The 25,004-nt window shown below is 33.2% G+C and overlaps 1 protein-coding gene across 3 annotated transcripts; it reads right to left on the reverse strand.

Annotated features, from left to right (window-relative positions):
* Positions 1 to 18,939: 18,939 nt before the first annotated feature.
* On the reverse strand, positions 18,940 to 23,967 carry LOC115878101 (cysteine-rich protein 2-binding protein). Of its 3 annotated transcripts, XM_030894463.1 has the most exons (10): positions 23,946 to 23,967; positions 20,965 to 21,280; positions 20,616 to 20,908; positions 20,364 to 20,560; positions 20,068 to 20,126; positions 19,859 to 20,016; positions 19,670 to 19,805; positions 19,457 to 19,614; positions 19,208 to 19,389; positions 18,940 to 19,148 (listed from the first exon to the last, which is right to left on the reverse strand). In XM_030894463.1, the coding sequence occupies exons 2-10, from the start codon at positions 21,189 to 21,191 to the stop codon at positions 18,975 to 18,977; spliced, it is 1,584 nt and encodes a 527-aa protein (XP_030750323.1). In that variant the 5' UTR covers positions 21,192 to 21,280; positions 23,946 to 23,967; the 3' UTR covers positions 18,940 to 18,974. The 3 variants fall into 3 exon arrangements, with proteins under 3 accessions (XP_030750323.1, XP_030750325.1, XP_030750322.1); XM_030894465.1 differs by lacking the exon at positions 23,946 to 23,967 and having other exon boundaries at positions 19,208 to 19,311; positions 20,965 to 21,522; XM_030894462.1 differs by lacking the exon at positions 23,946 to 23,967 and having other exon boundaries at positions 20,965 to 21,522.
* Positions 23,968 to 25,004: the final 1,037 nt, after the last annotated feature.

The following is a 25,004-nucleotide window of genomic DNA, read 5'->3' on the forward strand; positions in this document are numbered from 1 at the left end:
CACATCTGTTTTTATTGATTTTTAAGGTTTTGTTATAATGGCTCACTCAATGACTAAAGAATACAAGGACGTGTAACCCTAGATCATATATACTTACGTGGATAAGTAAATCACTATGGAAACTGTCCCAAGCATATCAACGACTTCCATTTATCTTCTTTTTTTGTTGCACACGCGGTGCTTCTACTCTATCTATCCTTGTCGAGGACCTAACGCCCACGCGCCAAATTTGGACATTAATTTTAAAAATTTAATTTGTAAAATGTATATATTTGAACAATAATTGTAACTGTCACAAAAATTAAATTATATAACAAATAAATTAGCCACTCCATACGAATATCAATATTCTTAGGAAATCTAACCAGAAAGTATGCATGTGGTTTAATATACCTACATAAAAGAACAACTGAATACTTTACTTGCCTGTGAAAAGATAATTCGGGGACATTTATATTTTAATTTCCACACTCCAAACATTTTCTTGTCATTTTTACGAGTATTTACCCAAAAAGTAAAACCCAGCGAATAAAAAATAGAAATATTGTTGTGAACATACATTTAATATGGTTATATGTATATGTATATTCGACAAATTGTATAAAATATTATTTTTACCCTTATTCTACGGCTATGCCTAAAGAATTTAAGGTACGAAAAATACCATCAACATTATTATTCTTCTCAGAAAGATGGGTGATGCAAATAAACAGAACCATTACCAGTTGGTTTCCATAACAATGTATAATTTGTACTTTCTAAACCGGATAAAATTGTAATTATTTTGAAAATACGTGCCACTTTTAATGCGCATGCGTAAAGTCAGGTCCTCGAGAAAGACAAACCTATTGAACGTTTCATAAGTGCAATAAAAAGGTTTGAAAATGGCATGTCGTGATGTTGGGGACATATTTTTTAATGCTAAACTTATGGCGTTGATTTATCCACGTAAGTATATATGATCTAGGCGTGTAACGCACATATACGGAATTTGTGCTATTAGACACTACCATTTTGGACCCTGCAGATAAGTCACCAGCTCCAAATTTTAGCGATTTTTAATAGTTTGTTGTGTGTAGTGAACTTTGTGTAAATTTAATTACAATGGTGATCGTTCAGCTTTTAAGTGTAACAGCCTCAACGATAAGAAAGAGCCTGGGAGTTACGTTCCATAGGCCCACTCCACCTTTTTAGCATTTTCTTATTGAATTTGATAATTATTTTTCTGATATGTATTTGATATGTGCTATACGTCAACGCTAGTTTTGTACATTTTATTAACATTTTAATACGTTTTTTTTTTGTAATTAATTAGTATGATACCACCACATACACCATAGGCGTAGTCAAAACAGTTATCAAAAATATAAATATCTCTTCAAGCAGCTAAGTTAAAAGAAATATGTGGCCACGGCATTGTTTGGAGCCATGGTAACAATTTGGTCTCAGGTGTTATTTGTCCTTTGTATTCTTTAGTCATTGGCACAGATATGGTCATTGGGCTCACATCACCACTTTTTAATAGACATGTATTCGATGACATACACATCTATCTGTAATGGATACATATAAAGTACTACAAAATCGGTTAAATTTTATAAAAAAAAAACATATTTTTGTGTTTGTAGTTGTTCTGAAAATTAACCGTTTTATTTTATATGGTTTTAGTCTCATCTGTATCTACAATCTACAATAAATTAATAATATGATACTTAGGGTGGCTGCAAAGACGTCCCGTAATCCTGCTGTTAAAACATAACAACTGGTTTTCATATACAGGTTGTTAATTTGTTCATTACTCGCGGCTCGCGCCAAGAGCTTTATGGTTCAAATATGGCAACCTCGGCCCGCTCGTCGATAGACGATGCGATGACGGGACGAGTCGGCAGAAAACCCTGTGCATGCGTTCTCAATAGGCAGTGTTCTGTTCCCCTATAAGTACAAGGCTGAACCTCTGCTACCCGAAGATGCTTATCACCGAACATTAGGCATTACGTGTAACATTGACACGTAACTGCATTCCAATCTTTCCTCCGGGAAATCCCTAAAAGTATACAATTTTCGCAGAGCGGACTACCCACTATTATACGACCGATTTTTTAATACTGATGGGTCTTTCTTGGAGACAGGGCGTTTTGACAACTTAGATGATATGGTTAGAGCATTCTATACGAAAGTTACTACCTATCATGGATGCAGTAATACCACTTTATGATAAACAGAAAAGTTCCAGGACTTATCCAGCATGGTTCACAACTTGTTCACAAGGGATATAATCAACAACTTAAAAGAAAAATACAGACAGTTCAGAATTTACAAGTGCACCAACTTCGTTATTGCATTAGAATCCTTCAAGCGTCTTCGCGCACTCACTAAGAATCAAATCAAAGAAGCCTACTCAACATATGAACAGACAATCCAAAACAATCTGCAAACCCAACCTCAAGATTTATGGAAATTTGTGAACCAGAAGCGTAAGCATTCCCGCATACCAGGCATTATGGAATATGAAAACACTCAGCTTTTCGACACATCTCAAATACTGGATGCTTTTGGATCATTTTTCCGAAGTGTATACGAACAGAAGCAGGACAATTGGGATGGCTGTCCTGTACAGCTACTAGTGTTGGGAAAATTCGAATTAAATAATACGACTAATTCGATAGTAAATTAAAACTAACTAATTCGAATTATCTTTTTCGAGATAAAAATTAGTAGTATTTTATATTATATCTGTGGTAACCGAATTACAAATGAACATAAAACATAACCTCTTATGGACGAATACGAATATTACTAATTAGTATAGTACTATTAGTAGTATTCTTTCGTTCTGAACGAACTGAAAATTTTCACTTAAACTGATTTATAAAGGGAATCGACAAAGAAAGGAACGATCCGATATAGAAAAATCCAGAAATCATTGTTATTTCCTATACCAAGTGGGAATAAATCAGTTTAAGTGAAAATTTTAATTTCGTTCAGAACGAAAGAATACTACTATTATTTGGTTCATTTCCATCTCACCCAAATTTCACCGAACACCTGCCGAACACTAAAATTAATTTTCTTCTTTTATCTAAATAATTATTGATTGCAACTGATAAAATAAAAAGAAATACGAACCGCACGTAAACAAGGACATACTTATATCGTTTTAGAAGAAGCTTTTATTTTAGATATGAGCTTTTCAATAGGAATTGAAACAATCATAAACTCGGCACTTTTAAATTTAAAACTTTAAATTATGGTTTAATTTATTAAACGGCTTCGGCACAGTTAATAGAATACATTGAATAAAGAATATTTTTTTTTTAATTTTTTATTCAGTGATAGAATATAGGTATGGCAATGGTTCAGATTTGTTTAAAATAGCCCCTAGACGAGCACTAGTTGGGACGAATTTATTTTTAGGTTAAATTTATAATACTACTAAATAATTCGAATTATTAATTCGATTGTGAAATATGAATTATTACTAATTATTCGATGGTGAAAATAATTCGATTATTCCCATCACAAACAGCTACCACTAAATTGTGTTTCCCTGATTGGAATTGATGAATCCGATGTTCTCAACGCGTTACGAAAACTGAAAACTAATGTTACTGCAGGACCTGATAGTGTTCCTCTGTCATTGTTAGAGACTGTGCAGCGGTCTTCTCTAAACCACTTACTAAGATTTTTAACTTGGCTCTGCCTACTAATACTTTCCCCGATGCCTGGAAGAATGTAAAGATTTGTCCAGTATTCAAGGCCGGTAAAGTCAACGTCATTGGTAATTACAGGCCGATTGCCATTTTATCAAACTTTGCCAAGGCTTTTGAACTGTGCATATTTACGAAATTATTTCCGCAGATCCAAAACGAACTTTCCCCCAATCAGCATGATTTCTTCCCAAAAAGATCTACTGTAACAAATCTTATTACATTTATGGAATACACCTATAAAGCTATTGAAGAACACCAGCAGGCAGATGCAATTTTTATGGACTTCTCAAAAGCATTCTGCTTCATAAATTGGAAAATGTTGGTTTTTACAGAAGAACTCGTAGCATTCTTTTCGTCATATCTTTCTTGCCGATCGCAATACGTTGAATATAATGGCCACCGTTCTTTCAGATTTACACCAACAAGTGGCGCTCCTCAGGGTAGTAACCTCGCACCCCTATTCTCCATTTATATCAATGATATATTCAACGTAATTGACTGTCCATCCTTATTATTCGCCGACGATCTAAAATTGTTCTCTGTTGTGACTTGTGACCGACTTAGAAGATTGCATACGAGTTCAGAATTCATTAAACTCCATCTTTGCCTGGACTGTTCGCAACCATCTACCACTCAACATACAGAAATGTAAGAAAATGCCAATAACACTAAAGCACGGATAAATCATATACGACTACAAAATAGACAGCATTACAATGGGAAACTGCGATACGGTAAAAGACCTTGGCGTCTATATCGACAAGCGTCTCAGTTTTAACTATCACGTTGAGGAAATCTGTAAAGCATCACTGAAGGCACTTGGTTTTATATCACGCACAACTAAGAACTTCCACAATATTCCGTGTCTTATTGCAGCAGACATACAGATTTGGATCTCTTCCACAACTCCCTCCAAAGTTTTAAAGGGCATCTGGACACTCATTTCTTCAAACATTAATTGTTATCTGTTTTTTCATCTATCTTTTGTTTCACATATATACATATACTTTTTTTCTGTATTTTTTTATATTTAATTAATTATTACTATATTTGAATATTATTATTATGTCTAAATTGTCTTTTGTATGGGTAAATACCTGTTAGGCAATAAAGTTATTATTATTATTATAAGCAACTGTCCAGAGTGTCCAGTTAACAACCTGTATAAAAACCAGCTGTTATGTATTAACGGCAGGACGTCGATGCAGCCACCCTTAGTGAGAAAATCGCTAATTGGTAATACAAGAAAATTAATATTAACATTTAACCAAAGGTACTTATATTGAATTCTGGTTGTCTTGATTTGAAGGTAATTTTATTGATTTAAGTCATTTTACTGACTTAACTTGCAGATGCAGATCATCATGATTTAAGTCAAAAATATAGACTTTAGTCATAAAAACGACTTAAATAACGTTATATTGATTTGTCTTTACAAAAATGACTTGACATGAAATAAAATGTCATAAGTCAAAGACTTAAGACTTAAATCATTTGAACTTTACATTGAATTTGACTTAAATCATTTTGATTTTAGAAATTACTTAAGACTTAAGTGTTTTTAAAACTGACTTATTGCAGCGCCGCCTGAACGGTCTATTTTTACACACAAAAATGGTCAGCGCTGAAGTTTTACAACGCCTCCTCTCTCTTTCATCCATGGTACCCAAACACCTACACTTGAAATATTGTACCAAAGTCTATATATTACAATAAGTCCGCTCAGTCCTTTGATCCCCTCGAAACGCCGTTTTTTTTTCGACTGTTTGTAAACATACACATGACGATCGATTCCCAGTCATGACTGGAGGCGACAAAGGAGCCGGGGTGCGGAGTTGGCAGGAGGGGGATTTTCGTCGCGCCCAGCAAGTGGTCGAACTTATTGCATATATAGACTTTGATTGTACTACTTACATTTCTTTCCTATTTCACTACCAATTTTTAAATATTTTTTTTTATATCGGGTGCGTCTCAAAAGTGGCTCACTCTATAACTTTTTTACATAAAAAAAGATATTTGGTATGTTAGTATATGACATAAATTAGGATTGATTGACGTATTCAGTTGTTTTTGGTTACTCTCTGTTTCACCGGAAATGACTAAGGTACCATTTAAAATAAAAATACTTAAACATTTATTATTTGAGTGTGTTTACAAGCCAAAACTAAAAATAAATAAATTCTCTAAATCCAAAACTCATTTCCAAAATTAAAAAATACATCAATAAAATAAAAAAAACTAAAATAATACTCTAAATAAAAAAAGTTATAACACGTGTTCAAAAAGACCACCTTCTTGTGCTAGACAGAAGCCTGGCGGTCGTAAAATCCCCGTCTGACATTGGCTAACATATTAGGGAATAGTTTAGAAAGCCTCGTATTTTTACTTGAAGCTCATCCAGATTATTAGCCCTATTATGATCAAACACTTTGGATTTTACATAACCCCACAAAAAGAAATCATTGCGAGAAAGATCTGGTGATTCTTGCGGGCCACAAAATAGTTCCATAACCACTAATTAAACGGTTTGAGTAAAACGGTAAAGATCTATTTTGGAAATACCATTTTACAATTTGAATTTTCTCACGAACTTCGTAAACATCCATTATTTTACTTAAAAAATAAATTTTACACGAGAACTGTCGCGAGAATCTATGTATTCGTTTTGGCTATTAAAACACGAATAAATACAAATTCAGAAACATTCTTATCACATATCTACCTATTTTTATTTTATCACATTTTTTCGCCTGCTTTTTATCCGGCGGACGGGTATACGTTAATTCGTCCGGTTCTGCCTATGTTACTACTACGGTGGTCCGGTCTGTATACTAATATAATACTTTAGATTGAAATTTAAAATACAATTTTTTTAAATCGAAAATGCCAAAAGTTGACATATGATGTCATATTACATTCATTTACTATGTCATTTTTAAAAAAATACCGAGGGTGTCAATCAATGCTAATTTATGTCATATACTAACATACCAAATTTCGGTTCTTATCTAAATAAAAATAAAAAAGTTATAGGGGAGAGCCACTTTTGAGGCGCACCCGGTATAATAGTAAAATATTTTTTTCTACACATTTTCTACACAGTAAAGAGTAAAGGGTGAAAAAAAATAAAATTCAACATTATTGATGTGCATTGGAAGGGACATTAAATCATATTTTCGATTTTTTCAAAAACGTTTGCACTAGAAAATTTTAATTTTGACACAAAGGACCATTACTAGCACTTTCCCGTTCAAAATATTATAATAAACTTGCGATGAGTTTTTGCGGCTATTAAGCTATCTTGTGCACTTAGGACTAAAAGGGGTTCTAAAAATAACAATGTTCGACAGCAAGGTCTGCTAGTAAACATTCTTAAGCTTAAAGTATCACAATTACTGGATAGAAAATAACATTCTGAATAGAATGACATATCATATGTCAACTTTTGATATTTTCGCATATGGTTTATTTGACATTATAACTTGCGGTTCGTAACGAAAATTTGACTCGAAATACCAAGTGTGTGGTATCAAATTATTCGTAAAAACATGCTTTTCCCAAATATGCTAATAAGCCACCCTCGTTCCATTTGAAAAAATTGAGATATGATTAAAAATACGATTTGAGTATTTTCTAATTGCCCAGGACAAGACACTAAAAACATTAGACGATCAAATCTATTTTTCCAAGGCTCTTGAAAAAGGCTCCTTGATTTAGAATTAGTGTTTTTAACGTAGCCATGGCACTCTAGATTGAATTTTAAAATACGATTTTTTATTAAGCGAGAATGTCAGAAGTTGACATATGATATGTCATTGTATTCAGAATGTCATTTTCTATCGAATAAAGTAAAAAAATACCGAGAGTGCCATTTAAAAATCAAAAGTTGTAGTCATTTCCGGTGAAACAAGAAGTGACCAAAAACAAATTGAATATGTCAATCAATCCTAATTTATGTCATATACTAACATACCAAATCTCATTTTTTTATCTGAAAAAATAAAAAAGTTATAGGGGGTGAGTCACTTTTGAGACGCATCCGGTATAGAAGTTTAATTATTGGTATCAAGAATAAATAGGATGCTTTATTGCAGATGTCATATACAGAGTGTTCAAACAAACAGTAATCCGAACACTCAAAATTTTCACCCTGTTCGGATTATAGTATGTACAGGGTGAGTTAACGATAGAGTAAAGTCCATTATCTCATTTGTTTCGAGGTTTACGTAAAAAATGTTAAATATAAAAGTTATAGGGAAGGTTAAGATAAACATTTTAAAATTATTATAGAATATACAGCATGCTTCAAAAAAGCGTAGCGAATATAACATGTGTTTTTTTTAAATGCAACATAGTATTTTTTATCTTAATTTTAGATTCTGCGTAAAATTCTATAACTTTTTGATATACCGGGTGTTGCATCGTCGAGCGGGACATAGGAAATCCCATGTAAATTTTAATGGGGTCAATTATTGGCTTTCCTAATTATTTTAGAGAATTCTATTTAGGTTTATTGAAGAGCACTAAAACCCACATTCAAAAGAATAACTTTAGATATTTTTGATTAGTCCGTTTACGAGTTATCGCCGATTTCTTTTTAAATATTTCTCCTTTCTTATGGCCCTGTATTTACTTATGAGCACCAGACAAGGTAGAATATAACTGTCAAATGAAGTTGTCATTTCAGAAATTTATCTATTTAGTGCTTTATTATTATTATTAAAACCTCATACCTACATCGAAAATATTAGCCATGAATTACACTACCGATCTACAATCGCAAGGAATATCCAGAGATTTGAGACCAAAGGTACCGTAATAAATAACTGCAGATGTGACGCAAGGCAGGAACAAAGAGAAGATGCGAGAAATGATACCGACTTGGAAGTTTTATTGTGCATGGAAGAGAACGATGGAAAGATCAGCACAAGGAAACTTGAGGATGAAATAGGAATAGATCACACTACAGCGTTTCGAATTTTGAAACGACATAAATACTATTCATTGAAATATGAAAAGCACCAAGACCTACGAGATGGGGACGAAATACGGCGGCAGGCGTTTTGTTTTGATATGATGGAAAGGGCAAACACGGATAGGGTGTAGCGTTTTTTATAAAACATTACTACTGCGAACGGCAGCTTTTCATCGGAGAGCAGTCGTGGATAAGGTATTTCACTAGAGAGAAAACTAATCAATAACAATAAACAAAAAATATAGATATTGGGCGCCAGGCATGTACAGAGAAAGAAAACACAGTTGTTTATTACTTAAAACTAATGACTATATTTCATGATGTTTTTTGCTGGTACATGACATTGTAGAATTCTAATAAATATATAGTGGTTATATGTCAAAAAAAATGGTGTTAAGAGTTGTACTAAATATCTATGAAAGTAATACCATTACAAGACGTAATGTAATGAAACCTAAGATCTAAATCATATTTTAAATATTAAATCGACATGAATGTTCTTAACAATCTAACCACTAAACATAGTCTGTACGATATTACTTAAGATGTACGTTATTGTTTAAGACTGAAAATGTTTTAAATGTTAAATGTAAAACTAGAACTTAAATCTACACTTAGCTGATCTTTATGTAATCTTGCTTCAAACAGTAGCAGCGTGAGGTGGTCTCGCATCTCTGTACTCGGCCATCCAATACAACAAAAGGGCCAGAATGAGGACACCATGAATTGATACAGCCGTAACTACTAACTAGCTTATATATGGGAACGACGCAGCATGGGGCTTATGCTGTATCCATACTGTGACAATATGGGGACAGTACCCGTACCTTGGAACACTACTAGGACCTTGGATAATGTCCGTAACTTGGACCATAACCTTGGATCATAACCTTGGACACAGTCCGTCCATAAGATAACGGTACAGGGGAACACTACCCGTACCTTGGATACTACTAGGACCTTGGATAATGCCCGTGCCTTGTAAATAGTCCGTCCATAAGACCCTAAAAATACGAAACTCTTGTTTAAAATCAAACAAGGTCTAATAAACAAAATGAACCTACCTCGAATTACTTCCGAGGGCTCAATAATAAACAAAGAAACTGTCCTTTCTTCCATGTAACATTCTGGAGGACAAAAGAAAAACGCCAACGTGCCAGCAAAATACAAATACAAGTTAAGTTGGGACATCCAAAACTCTACCCTAAAAAAATGCAGTAATAATATCGAATCTAAAAGGATAATATTTCATCTTTACCTGTTGCTTTGAAATAGCAGCTGATTCAGATTATACAGCAAGATTTAAATAATCACCATTTCTAAAAGCCGGGATAGTTAGGTTAGGCTACAGAGCGCCAAAAAGCCAAAGTGAGTCCACAGCACAGAGAGTTAACAGAAGCGATGTTGACAGCGCCTCCATAGAGCGATAACAGGCTTGTGTCAAACGATAACAGGGTTGTGGACTAGAGAACGTAAAAATTACGCCAAGCGCTTCAAATAAATTATCAGGCCTGAACGATATGGAATCCGATGACGATACGCCAGACATCATATATATCATATATAAAAAAGACATGTAACAACTAAAAACGTTACAAGGGAATTTTTAAAAAACTAAAAAAATAATGAATTCAATGTTCAAAATTATCGATATCGGAACAAAGAAAACCAACACAGGTTTGTCGAAACAAGGACGCAATATCCACAGAAAGTAAATGTTTGGGCGGGGATGTAGAATGTAGAATGTTTAGGAGGGGAGTTAATCACCGCGACCTTATAGATCTATTGTGTGTTCCCCTTTCTTGAGTTATAACGAGTTATAACTCATCATTCAGTCTCAGGGCTTTAAGAAAAGCCAGTATCTGAGACGGCTCCACAGAGGCCAGCTCTCCATCCTCAACATTAGACGTACCAAGGTTCATGGCACGAATGGTCGTCGTCTCGGCGCACTCAGTGATAAGGTGTTCTGGTGTTTCCCCATTTTCCCCACAAAATCTGCATTCGCCGTTGTTTCTCAGTTTCAGCCTACTGAGGTGTTCGTTGAGGAGACAGTGTCCTGTTAGAAACCCCGTGACAATCCGAAGATTGTTTTTACTTAAATCAAGGAAAACCTTTGATTTTTCTCGGTCATAAGTGCTAATGAACTTTTTCGAGTGTCTTAGACCGGTGAAGGACACCCATTCCAAGTTACGGATGGAGTCTTCCAGATTCTTCAGTTCCGCTTTCAGGGAATTTTTAAAAAACTAAAAAAATAAAATGAATTCAATGTTCAAAATTATCGATATTGGAACAAAGAAAACCAACACAGGTTTGTCGAAACAAGGACGCAATATCCACAGAAAGTAAATGTTTGGGCAGGGATATTCGGACACAATATTATCGGGCCATTATTTCTTCGGGTGAAATTTAAATGCAGAATATTATTTGGAACTACTCGAAAATCATATTTTACCTGCTTTACATGATGCCGCTAGGGAAAATCAGGAAGTTTGGTACCAAATGGATGGCTGCCCGGCACATAGTACCCTGGCTGTTCGGGAATATTTAGACAATAGTTTCAACGGAAAAATGGGCCAGCAAGGTCTCCTGATATTTCGCCAAATGATTTCTTTCTCTGGGGCCATTTAAAAAACAGGATATACAAGGATAAAAAATACCCAAATCTAGACGAGTTAAAAAATGCTATTTCTGCCGAATGTAATAGAATTTCAGTTTACCAACTAGCGAATGTAAGAAGAGAATTTTATTATCGCCTGGGTTATTGTCTAGCATTCGATGGAGGAATATTTGAACATCTTCTTAAATCCTAAAGTTCTAACAATTTAATAGTACATAAATTAATAAGTTATTGAATATTGTAATAATACTATAATTAACCTTGTAATTGATTACTTTATTTTACTTTAATTTATATTAATTTGTATTTTTAAGTACATCTTTAAGATTTCCGATGTAGGAATGAGTTTTCAATAATAATCATAGACTAATGTCACGTACTAGAGATAGATTGGACACTGATATAAAACAAATGGATCCGTCATTTAGAGCCACCTGGTGATCCGGAAGAAACTAATGGAGAGTATTGGCATAACATAATTTTAGCGTTCCGTTACTTATTAAAGCTTATTAAAACGGTAACGTTATTCGAGCGCAAAATTATTCCTTGTAAAATATAACATAATAAATATAGACTTTTTTACTGCCATTTTATGTTTTATTAGATCATTAGAAGTGTAACATAATTAAAACAAAATTAAAATTATGAAAACATACATTTTAAACACCAACAATAGATCACATAGCGCCTATTTTTTTGATTTAGCAACTAAATTATAATATAGTAAAATTATTATTAATATTAAGACTATTAATTAACAGTTACTAAAAATAGATACAGTATATTACCATAGACTTAAAATAAAATATAGACTGAGCATCTCATTCATAAATAGCTGGAACATGCGGTCAGACACTGTCTTGTTATTGTTGTGTTATTGTTTTAGGTTATAACGAGTGCGACACGAGCGATAGATAGGTTGTCTCTGTCATAACGGTCGTTCCCTGACGACTCTGCCGAAAAACACAACACTGTCTTTCGTTTCTCAAGTACACCTGAACTCTCCGTATCATAGCCGGGTAATTTTTTTATTTTAATGAAGCTATAATTAAATTAAAAATATATCGTATTTAAACTTTTTTATATTTTATTAAGATTTTTTAAATAAAAGTTTAGAAAAAACAATTTAGAGTCCAAAAAGGATAAAAATAATAAAATACACGTTATAGAAGAAATTTTATCATCGAAATTAGGTAATTTTTGAAATTAATAATAAATTATTAATTTTAGTCAAACATTTACAACCCCTAATATTAATCAAAACAGGATCTATTCCACAGATATAATAGAATCGGCAACAGGGAGAGAAAAAAAATATGATTGTTGTAATTTTTTTTCTGGTTAAGTGATGTCTTATTATGTAAATTAGAGCAAACATAAATCTGTTCCATTAAAGCAAGGAAGGTGATAGGAAGTGGATAAAATAAAAACTACATTTATAACTCGGTACTGTCTTTATTATACCGGGTGCGTCTCAAAAGTGGCTCATCCCCATAATTTTTTTATATTTTCAAATAAAAAAAACAAGATTTAGTATGTTAGTATATGAAATAAATTAGGATTGATTGACGCATTCAATTGTTTTTGGTCACTTCCTGTTTCACCGGAAATGACTATAACTTTTAATTTTTAAACGGCACCCTCGGTATATTTCTACTTTATTCGATAGAAAATGACACTCTGAATAGAATGACATATCATATGTCAACTTTTGACATTTTCGCATTTAGTTTAATTGTAATTGTAACACGCGGTTCATAACGACAATTTGACTCGAAATACCAAGTGTGTGGTATCAATATATTCATAAAAAAATGCTTTTTCCAAATATGCTAATGAGTCACCCTTGTTCCATTTGAAAAAATTGACATATGTATGATTAAAAATACGATTTGTACATCTTTTAACCGGCCTAGACAAGACACGAAACCTATTAGACGATCAAAACTATTTTTTCAAGGCTCCTTGATTAAAACTTAGTGGATTGAAAAAAACTGGATTGAAATTTAAAATAGGATATGTTGTTTTTAAGCGACAATGTCAAAAGTTGACATATGATATGTCATTCTATTCAGAGTGTCATTTTTTATCGAATAAAGTAGCAATATACCGAGGGTGCCTTTAAAAATCAAAAGATGTAATCATTTCGGTGAAACAGGAAGAGACCAAAAACAACCGGTATATTAAAAAACGACGACCCGGTATATTAAAAAATATTGTTTCATAATGTAATATCATTTTAAAATTCTTGTATGTTATTTTAGATTCTGAAGATAATTTTAGAATAAACCGGAATATATTTTTAATAAAAACATTATTAATTATTAACAGGGTTATAATTATAATTTTGTTACAATGTAAGTAAGTAAATAATGTAATGTAAGAGAAAAAATTCAGATTTTACATTTTACTAAAATATTATCTAAATAAGCGCCTTTCTACAACAACGCCACTGACTCCCAATGGGTAAATTGAGAGTTGCCTACCGGTCAAAAGTCGTTTCAAGACTTAAATGGATTATTTAAGTCAAATTTCTTGCAAATTTGGCACTGGCGAACCATATTTTATAGTTCTTGAACAGAAAAAGTCAATAAAATAAACACTTAAGCACTACAAGCTAAGAAAATGCGTTAATACAGCCGGGGAGATAGCGGCAACAAAGCTTTACCGCACACGTGCGACACGTACTACAAGGTAATAAATGAATGAATAGGCTCCCTCGCCTCTAATCGGTGTTGTCATATTGTAAAGAACTTATCCTTTTTAAACAGTATCCGACTTATAATTTAGTAGTATAAGGACTATTTAATACATCTCTGGAATATTAAAACCTACTTTATTAAACTGTAGTATTAATATCTCAATATATGTGTATAACAAGAAAAAAAATATTGATAATATTAAAGACGTGACAACATAGGCTGGATGAGGAAGGCTCGGTCGACTGTACCCAGAAGTAAACATGTGTACAAAAAAGGTTGTTTGTCCGCGTTGAGATGTAAATAGTGTAGTCTATATTTTATTTTAAGTCTATGTATATTACCAACTATGTACTTACTTATTTATGATTAAACTATTTTTTATTTGGCTCATAAATTTATCACTTCTAAAATGTCAAAATGACTTTATAATAAAAAAGTTTAGTATCTAACACGAAAATGATGATCGACTGTAAATATCAGAATGCACAAACTAATAAAAACACAAACTATAAACACAAATCACTGAAATCACTAAACTTTCCGACAAATCAGGAATATTTGAATTAATAATTATTTAAAAATAACTTGAAGGATCACCAACATTTTGTCAACTAGACAAAACTAGACCATAGACAGTTAACATAGAGACTGTCATGTCATCTTCATATATAAATTAGAAACCTGTACTTTAATGTCTTTTGCGCCGTCTGGCGATGCGGAAGAAACTAAATTTGTAGTTCTATAAAATTACCATTGAGTGTCTAGGGCATGATAATAATAAAGCACTAAAAGGTAGGTAACTACTAGGTAAATTTCTGAAATGACAACTTCATTTGACAGTTATCTTTTACCTTGACTGGTGCTCATAAGTAAATACAGGGCCATAAGAAAGGAGAAATATTTAAAAAGAAATCGGGCGATAACTCGTAAACGAGCTAATCAAAAATATCTAAAGTTATTCTTTTGAATGTGGGTTTTAGTGCTCTTCAATAAACCTAAATAGAATTATTCTCCAAAATAATTAGGGAAGCCAATAATTGACCCCATTAAAATTTACATGGGATTTCCTATGTCCCGTCCGAAGATGCAACACCCGGTATATTATTTACCTAAAATTAATAGTTTTTGTAATATTTCAATTGAGCGTCCGGATTGCACAACGACCTTAGCTCTTCAATAAACCTAAATAGAATTATTCTCCAAAATAATTAGGGAAGCCAATAATTGACCCCATTAAAATTTACATGGGATTTCCTATGTCCCGTCCGAAGATGCAACACCCGGTATATTATTTACCTAAAATTAATAGTTTTTGTAATATTTCAATTGAGCGTCCGGATTGCACAACGACCTTAGCGCGTGGCCGTGGGCAGCCCAGTAGGCAAGCGAGACAGCGACGCGCCGATTTAAAGCCGCGTCCAAGCTACTCGAACAAAATGTTCGCGAACATATATAATTAAACAGATACTAAGTGAAAATTGAGAGATAGGTAGATTTATAAATAATAAAGCCAACAAGTACAGCTAGCCTAGGCCTATTAAGGAGCGCGAAGCGCCGAACGGCTAGCTTGTACGCCGGAGCGTGCGTCTGCCTATGCTATAGCGCGCGCGTTCTTTTTCCGACGGGTGTCGGTAAATCAAAAGGAGCGAACGGCGTGCATTTTTGCAGACATTGCACCGGACACTTGGAAGGGTCTCATTTAATTTCGGGCGTCCATCTGTGATTTTTATTTTTTACCGGATATTCGACAATGGGAGACGCAGTTATTGACTGGGATCGTGAAAAACATTTACAACTAATTTGTTTACACAAAGAAAATATTTTATAATTTTATTGTGGGTTGAGTGTGAATAGCTATGTAGCTAGACTTCGTCCATATAATTTCATTTTTGTTAATAAAGACCTTTATGATTCTTTTTATTAAAAACCGGAATTGTTATGGGATTCTGAAATTAAAAATTACTACTTATTAGGAAGATTGACACCGGAAATGAAATTTTACCATTACATTTTTAGAAATAAATATACCGGGTGTTTCTGAAAAGTGGTTCACTTCTATGACTTTTTAAATTTTTTTGATAAAAAACGAGATTTGGTATGTTAGTATAGGACATAAATCAGAATTGATCGACGCTTTCATTTATTTTCGATCACTACCTATTTCACCGGAAATGACAACTTTTGATTTAAATGGTACCCTCGGTATTTTTTACCGTATATGATGAGAAAATGACATTCTAAATAGAATAATATATTATATGTCAACTTTTGATATTTTCAATTTAAAAATGGCCGTAAATAAACGTAACGACAATTTTACTCCAAATACCAAGTATGTGGTACCAAATTATTCGCAAAAAATGCTTTTTCCACATATGCTGAGCCAGCCTCGTACCATTTGAAAAATTTGAGTTATCATTAAAAATGCGATTTGGGCATCTATTAAGCGGCCATGAAAGGATACGAAAAAAAATTACACGATCAAATATATGTTTCCAAAGTTCTTTGATTACAAATTAATAGTTTTAACTCAATCTTGGCACTCTAGATTGAAATTTAAAATGCTATTTTTATTTAATTGGAATTGTCTAAAATTGACGTATGGTATGTCATTCTATTCAGAATGTCATTTTCTATCAAATAAAGTAAAAAAGTACTTATGATACAATCTAAAAATACAAAGTTGTAGTCATTTCCGGTGAAACAGGAAGCGACCGAAGGTAATTGAATACGTCAATCAATCCCGATTTATGTCATATACTAACAAACCAAATTTCGTTGTATTATCTGAAAAAATAAAAAAGTAAAAAAGTGAGCCCCTTTTGAGAAACACCTGGTAGAATCGGCTGAAAATGAATACAGGTCTTAAAAATACACTATAACGAATAATCTACCAAAAGACCCCTGTAACCCTCCGCCTGCTAAATATCGATTCTTCAACGACAAAAGTTCTTAAACTGTTTACCGGTTAATTTATTTAATAATATGCTTGCACTCGAAATCCTGGCACTCGAAAAAACAGCGACTACCTAAACGCATTCTAGATTTATAGAGCAAACTGGTTGTCGCATTCTTCCCCGCACCTCAGTCCTCGGGACCGATGCGATGGGCTGTGCCGTCGTTTACGACCTGCTGCTACTAGTATATAGTGTGAATTATATATGTTCGCGAACGTTTTGTTCGAGTAGCTTGGACGCGGCTTAGCAAAATAAATAATTTTAAACCTGCTGTCATTTCGTTAATAATTATCGTATCGTGTTGATTTTTGCATAGAAATACTCATGAGTCTTTAGCGCTTCCGACAAGCCTAAGTAACTGGATTATTTTTTATATTTTCGATTTGTTTACATTGCCCGAGCATATTATAACTTTGAGATAAAAATCTTTGTTATAAATTTTAAAACTGACAGAATGAATACTATCATTTAATTAGTTACAATATATTCAAAATTTAGGTCTATCGGTTTATGCTAGCAGTAATAACGAGTATAAATAAAAAAATGGTCAGTACAACGCTCGCCGTTTTTAGCGCACGTTCAGCTTTGGTTTTAGCTTTAGCGCTATTTTTACAGAAAATAAATTCTGAACTTTGATCAAATGACAAGAACATTATCATTGCCGATATCTTCTGGTTATAATGTAGTTCTTTTTTCAAAATATTGCATTGTTTTCGCTTAAAAAAAACTTGAATTATGCGGCTTTTTTGCGAGAGCTACCGGAGCTGCGTTAATAAAAAGATGGCTATGTACGTCAATCATAGCCATAATAGAGTGTAATTTTACCTCGTCACGAGATTTTTTGGAAATATTGCACTTCCATTTATCCGGATTTCTACTAACATTTGACCTTTCTTTTCGGTCGCATTTCCCTCTATTTAATAATAAATAATTTAAAAAAACGCACAAATACTACTGGTAGTAAACAAACTGTGTCAAAAATTTTCTATACTCCGTGTAAACAAAAGACTATCGCAAATACTGTCTTTCGATAGACGTACATAGCCATCTCTTTTTTAACGCAGCGCCGGCGCCACGCCGGTAGCTCTCACAAAAAAGCCGCATAATTCAAGGTTTTTTTAAGCTAAAACAATGCAATATTTTGAAAGAAGAACTACATTATAACCAGAAGATATCGGCAATGATAATGTTCTTGTCATTTGATCAAAATTCAGAATTTATTTTCTGTAAAAATAGCGCTAAAACTAAAACCAAAGGTGAACGTGCGCTAAAAACGGTGAGCGTTGTACTGACCATTTCTTTATTTATACTCGCTATTACTGCTAGCATAAACCGCTAAACCTAAATTTTGAATATGTTGTAACTAATTGTATAACTAATTAAATGATAGTATTCATATTTGTCAGTTTTAAAATTTATAACAGAGATTTTTATCTCAAAGTTATAATATGCTTGGGCAATGTAAACAAATCGAAAATATAAAAAATAATTCAGTTATTTAGGCTTGTCGGAAGTGCTAAAGACTCATGAGTAAATGCAAAAATCAACACGATACGAGAATTATTAACGAAATGACAGCAGGTTTAAAATTATTTATTTTGTTAAATCGGCGCGTCGCTGTCTCGCTTGCCTACTGGGCTGCCCGCGGTCACGCGCTAAGGTCGTTGTGCAATCCGGATGCTCAATTTGCTTCAACAAATGGTAGATTTCAGTGTGGTAAAAAATGTTCAGTGATGCCATTGTTTTTGAAGTTGGACAACTAAAAGTTGGTAGGAGAAATTTATAATGATGGAGAAAAAGATATATGTAAAGATATTTTAGTTAGATGCTACAGCGTGTTCAAAATATATTTATAAATTTCAACTACTTAAAATTAAAAAATCTCAAATTTTTTAAATGGCACGCCGTATATGTATATTATCATTTTTCCTGATATATTATACTTGTGAATTATTTTTTTTAACCAATACAAAATCTGGTTCCAAAAAAAGGGTTTTATTTTATAAAATATTCTTAGCGTTCTAAACGACAAAAGAAAGCATGTTTAGAGTCCTGCACGTCAGTTCTAAAATACTTATCATAGAAATCTAAAACCACATTTTCAACTTTAAATCCAAACTGCTGATACAAAAATAAAGCTGGATTGTTGATTGAGACATGAAGCGTGATATCTCGTCCCAAACTTGTCTAAAAACAGATTTGTTACAGAGTATATATGTAGAATATATAAGAAAAAAACAGATTACTTGTATTAGATGGTACACCATAAATTTGGCTATACTGCAATTCCTCCATCCTGGTCTTGTGAATACAAAGGAAATATAATTCTCTGTATGCTTAACATCAGGAACTAAAAAGGCAAAACCTATTATAAGTCTCTTGTACAAAGCCACGCAGCTAAAATCTGGATATTGCAGAGATTCAGTTACTACAAAAAATGAAATTACAGACAATGTTATCTTCATAACTCTTTTAATTTTGCTACATATACTCACAGTCAATCCCAGGCCAGAAAAATTGATTGCACAAACTATTTATAGCAGGAATATGTTCAGGTTGAACATACGTATAGTCTATTGGAGCTCTAGGATTCAAAATAAATTCTGGATCGGTTTTGTTGGCGGTCAGCTGTATTTCTGCCATTAATTTTAACCTATATCAATGGCACTGAATTAGTATTCTCTAAGTAAACATAACAATCTTCTTACCATGAGGGAAAAGTATCTACATCTCTTCTGATGTAAGGTTTTAAATATATACCACTATACGGAGAGAGTGTTATCTCCTTTCTTATATTTCCTGTAAGTTTTACATGCATTTTTTGCATCTTCATTCTTGAAATATCTGAAAGGACTCATGTAAACATGTTAAAAGCTTTTAAACAGAAAAAAAAATACTATTTAGGGATGTATTGTAATAACACATAGGATCCAATAACTTTAATGGCTTCATTGAAGGCCCATTCTGACTTTTCTGGATTGGTATTTGCTCAGAGGGATTATCATAAAAAACAGGCTCTTCTGTCAATGATGAAATAGGAGTGAATTTCATTAATCTAAAATATATAAATGCAATAAACAGGTCAATATGAATGATAAAAACTTACTTTTTTGGAAGGTCTTTATAATTAGGTAACAGAATTTTTCTTTTAATACTTTTTTGCTTCTGAAATTCACATTCTTACTGTAATGCCTATAAAGGAGTGCTCAGATGACTCGTCTACTTAACACACATTTGTTATTGGTATACAAGGTATATTGGGTGCGCCAGGCATTTATAAAGAATTTCTTAGTTATTTATTATAGGAGCTACGCCGCACTATCGCTGAACCCTGTATGTCAATAAAAAATGTTTGCCAAGTACCCGAGTCATCAGAGTCTGCCTTAACAATAAATTTAATACCTTTTTTTCTGTTTGATTATCAACCTCATCAATATTTTCTATACTGTTTATGTGCCTTCTTGATATATCAAATTTTTTAGTAAGATTTTCATCAGGAACATATTGCTTTAGAAGAGCATCAAAACTCTCAGCATCTGATGTAACTCTTTTTTCATTCCTTGATTTAGCCTTTTGCTTTTCTAAATTCATTACATTGTCTAAAATAAACATACTATGAAACTATTAGTTCATGTATTTTAAATAAAGACATACAGATGTTAGATAAAACTAAGGGTGTAATTTTGGGGTACATAAGGGTCCACCAAGCTGTTTTGTTAATAACTGTTTTTCCTCCAGATAGAAATAAGTATGAGCTGTAATGAGACAACCTTCCTGCAACTGTACCAATCCACTTTTTTTTGCGTTTGATTTCATTTGGGAAAAGAATATCCCAATTTCGATCAATGAATGCCACTATATGATCCCGCCAATGAAAGAACCCATTTCGCGCTAAACCAGCACTTTTTGTCCCCAAATGATACAAAGACAATGTGATGACTTGCAGCCTACAAATAACACTTATTTACTGACTTTCGTTTCTAAATTCGAATGATAGTATTACCAAGACAACTTCTGCCTAACAAACTTTTCGCTGCCTATATCTGAACATTCTTGGCAAGTAAAATTATAAAATAGGTCTCCGTGTAATCCACCAGGGACTGAGCCCCGCTTAAGGCAACCAGCATGGACATTAGAATTACATACAATACATTCAATTCCTTCATCTAGACAAGATTTTAAGTTTTCGTGGCAATACTTGCATTCTTTTATTAATAATAATCCTTCCATTGTTTTTAGCAGTTTGTAGTAGTTAATTTCAGGCACAGAATATACTAACGAAAATGATTTCAGATTAATTTAATTAATTTAGTCCTGAAGTCGTGGCCATAAAATAATAAATACAAGAAGAAGTGTCAAGTAGAGGTGGGTTGTGAAATCGCAGTCCGCTACTTTGTCACAGCTCCACCAACGTCGCAGTATGTGACTGCTCCAGTTCCAAGAAAATCGCAGTGACATTTCGGAGCAGTTTACAAGTTTAGGACATCTGCGCTCGTGAGTAGCAATAGGAGCAATAGCAGGCAATAGTGTAAATTCTGAAAATGCTCCTAGCCCCGTCGCCCGTCAGACTGTTCCAGTCACAGTCGTCGCAGGTCGCAGTCGACTGGAGCATAGTATATTGAGTATATTCTGTGTACTGGAGCTGTTGGGAGTTTGGGAACGGGAAACGTAGCAGCGTTCGCTTTTTCTTTCATGAATCTAAATAAGATATTTATGTATTATATATTAATCACAAACAGATGTTTTTGACAAAGGTAATTTTTAACTTGTTAGTATGTTTATTTGTTAGTTAATTTTGTATCTGTGTTTTGTTGTATATCCTAAATCTTTTATTTGATCTTATACATTCATATAAGTTTTATTATTTATATCTATTTTTAAGGTCTGATGATGGCTAAATAGCCGAAACCGGTCACTAATAAAGATTTTTTTGACAGTTTCGACTTTGAATTGAATATAACATTAAGTTTTTACCATGGGCCACCACTCTGTGAAAATGAACAGACTCTTTAAGATATTTATAGCAAAGTGCTTGGTACTTAGAAACACTCAAATTCTTCTGAATAGACTAAAAAAATATAGCAACATCTATCAAACTAAGACATCAGTATAGTACCGTACAGCCGCGATTTTAAGAGCTCTAGGGGCCCGTAGTTCGGAAAAGTTCGAATCTTGTTCGCAAGGGCCCGGGAGGCTTGGGGCCCGTCGGTGACTTACCCCGATTGCACAGACGTTAAAATCGCCACTACTGATCGAAATAAAAAACGGCGTCCAGTTGGCTTGGAAATGACAATCGATAACATTCCCCATAAATTTTACATATAAAATGCCAGCAATCTTCATTTCATAGCTATCGCTGACGCCGTTTTTTCGATCATACGATATAAATAAATAAAAACTAGACGATGATGTTGCCTATCATAATCACACCTATAGTCCTGTACTTTTTTAGTAAATGCAACTAACGGTGCCGAACACCGAGTGCGATTTTTCGGAGCAATTAACCTATAATACTACATTTTTAATTTATAGGTTAATTGCTCCGAAAAATCGCTGCTACTTGTCACAGTGCTTTTATTGGAGCAGTCGCAGAGCGTAGCAGCTCCACAAAAATCGCAGACTGGCCCACCTCTAGTGTCAAGTCAATGTTAAATTATGGAAACAGCGTGGCTGCCTGGGTAACTAATTTTCAGATATGGCGGCTGGGACATTTGACATGATTTGACATGACATAGACACTTCATTGACATGACAATTTCAATTTTATGAATTTTATTTCCGTTTCCGGTTTTTAATGGCGGGCTGTTCAGGAGGTTTAAATGAGGGTAATATACTTTTTACTTTTTCTAGTAGTAAATAATACAACAAAATTACTCAAAAATATTTATTTGGAATTTAGAACAATGTAAATATGCAAATCAACACAATTAAAGAGCTATAAACCCATAAACTACTGTATCAATATCAAAATATTTAAATAACATCAGAGATGCTGTGTTAAAGTGAAATAGTAAAGTAACAATGCACTGACTTACAGAAACTTGAAGATAAATAAATGTTTTCACAGCTTCACGGGCGTAAAACTAACTGGAAGCAAGAAAAAGACAACAGGAACCCACGCAAAACCTGGAATCAAAAAAAAAATATGTAAAAAAAACATAAATATAGGTACATAAGACTGTTGTGAATTAAATCAAACAGGACTTGAATGAAAATAAAATGAATAAAAAATATGATACACATATGATATACATGATATGATATACATCTAATACCTCATTTGTATTTTAAAAATAATCTACATACATAGCATTATTCTATGAAAATACATAATAGGTACCTATGTGATATGTAATTACGCATTTCTGTTCATCTTGTAGATAATTAATGTAGGCTAATAATATTTCAATAATCATAATTTACCTTGTGTAACTTGCTTTCAATTGCTCAAAATCTCCGATCAGTCTTTAAAGTAGATATACGGAAAAATCCTTGGCAAAGAATATCCCAAGATCCTTGGATCTAAAGCTAAAAAAATATAACAGTTAATATATTACCTATTTTTACATATAATATGGCCCATACCTACTACACGCAGAAACGTCGATTTCATCATTTTCTTTATGTAATTAATATCATATATACTTTATTAAAGTGTTAACAAGGAACTTTATATCAAAAAACATCTTTGTACTTATAAATTTCCGCCGAAATATCATAAACAAGCTTCTAATCAAATCTAAACGGCAAAAATTAAAATGGCGCTCGACCTTGCCAGAGGCCTCGGTAGTTGACACATGGCTGACACACAGACAAAAGAAGAGGACGCCGACGTGCATAAAAATGTTCCGTAACTGAAATTGGCAGAAATCATATAGAAATATTCAGATTTTTGTCTAGGACAGTCTAGAAGGCCATGCTTTCCGCCTGGGTAAGACCGCGCCAGAACTGTTTCCAATTTTCCGGTTTACTGTCACCCCCCTGGTCGTGGCTGGTCGTGGCTAACATAAAATAATTAACTAGAAAGAAGTGTCAACTCTGTGTTAAATCGTGGAAACACGATACGCCACCGAAAGCCTTCGTTGTCGTCTGGAGAACTAACTTTCCAATTGACAGGTTGACACAGTGCCTTCTATTAAAAGATCAGCCTACGGGCGGACTTTTGTTTACTTCATCAGCTGTACATACTTAGATATTGGGTTAGATTCCGTTTCATATTTTGTCGGTTGATTTTTGGTTTTAACTCTTTGATTTTTGGTATTATTTATTATTGTAGTGCAAAAAACTAATTATTTTGGTGTTGAAGTGACATAAACTACTACCAGATATATGGTCACTCTCGGTTTCGCATAAAAAAATAGAAATTTTAAAATTACACGTTGTGTAAGTGATTTAACCTAAAAGTGCCCATACATTTTTTACTTATCGTGATTTTTGTGTGTGTTTTTTTAAGACTCTAACAATTCATCAATAAAGCTTAAGTGGAGTGTGTTTTTGGTGCTATGCCTCATCTTTGTTGTGTTCCTGGTGGAAAGGATAGTTACTAAGGATAGTTATTATACTAGGCAGCCTAAAGTGTCCGGAAGAGCAAGAAAAGTGGGTACGAGTTATAAATCAAGAGAATTTTATTGAAAATATCTTTAATAAATTTAAAAATAATATTCTCCCATGATGGTATTAATGAAAACTGGACAATTATGTTTATTTTATTCATATTGTGGAATCTCCACTCCAAGTGTTGCTGGTTCAGCTTCGATAGATTCAAACACGTAAGTAGGTATTATGATCTAGGGAAAAATAAAGAATATGTGTATTAGAGATCATGAAAAAGATTATTATTTTGAGTTCAAATTTTAAAAAAGATTTTTGTAAAGACAAGACTGATACAGTTTAAAAGAAGAATGTGTTTTTGTTTGATAATATATAATGTATGTTAAGCATAACATATATTTGTTCAGTAATTTTTAATGAATAGTATTGATTATTTATAATACCAAATTAATATCAAATATTTAAGTGATGGCTGAATACAATATGAATAAA

This window comes from Sitophilus oryzae, unplaced genomic scaffold, assembly GCF_002938485.1.
Source record: "Sitophilus oryzae breed Bouriz unplaced genomic scaffold, Soryzae_2.0 scaffold_1500_pilon_pilon, whole genome shotgun sequence".
Lineage (NCBI taxonomy): Eukaryota > Metazoa > Arthropoda > Insecta > Coleoptera > Curculionidae > Sitophilus > Sitophilus oryzae.

Coding starts and splice junctions, on each gene's coding strand:
- LOC115878101 (XM_030894463.1), bottom strand. CDS start 21,191: ATGGAAGGATTATTATTAATAAAAGAATGCAAGTATTGCCACGAAAAC. Junction 20,127..20,363: donor ATAATCAAACAGAAAAAAAG/GTATTAAATTTA, acceptor TGTGAATTTCAG/AAGCAAAAAAGTATTAAAAG. Junction 19,390..19,456: donor TTTCTGGCCTGGGATTGACT/GTGAGTATATGT, acceptor CATTTTTTGTAG/TAACTGAATCTCTGCAATAT.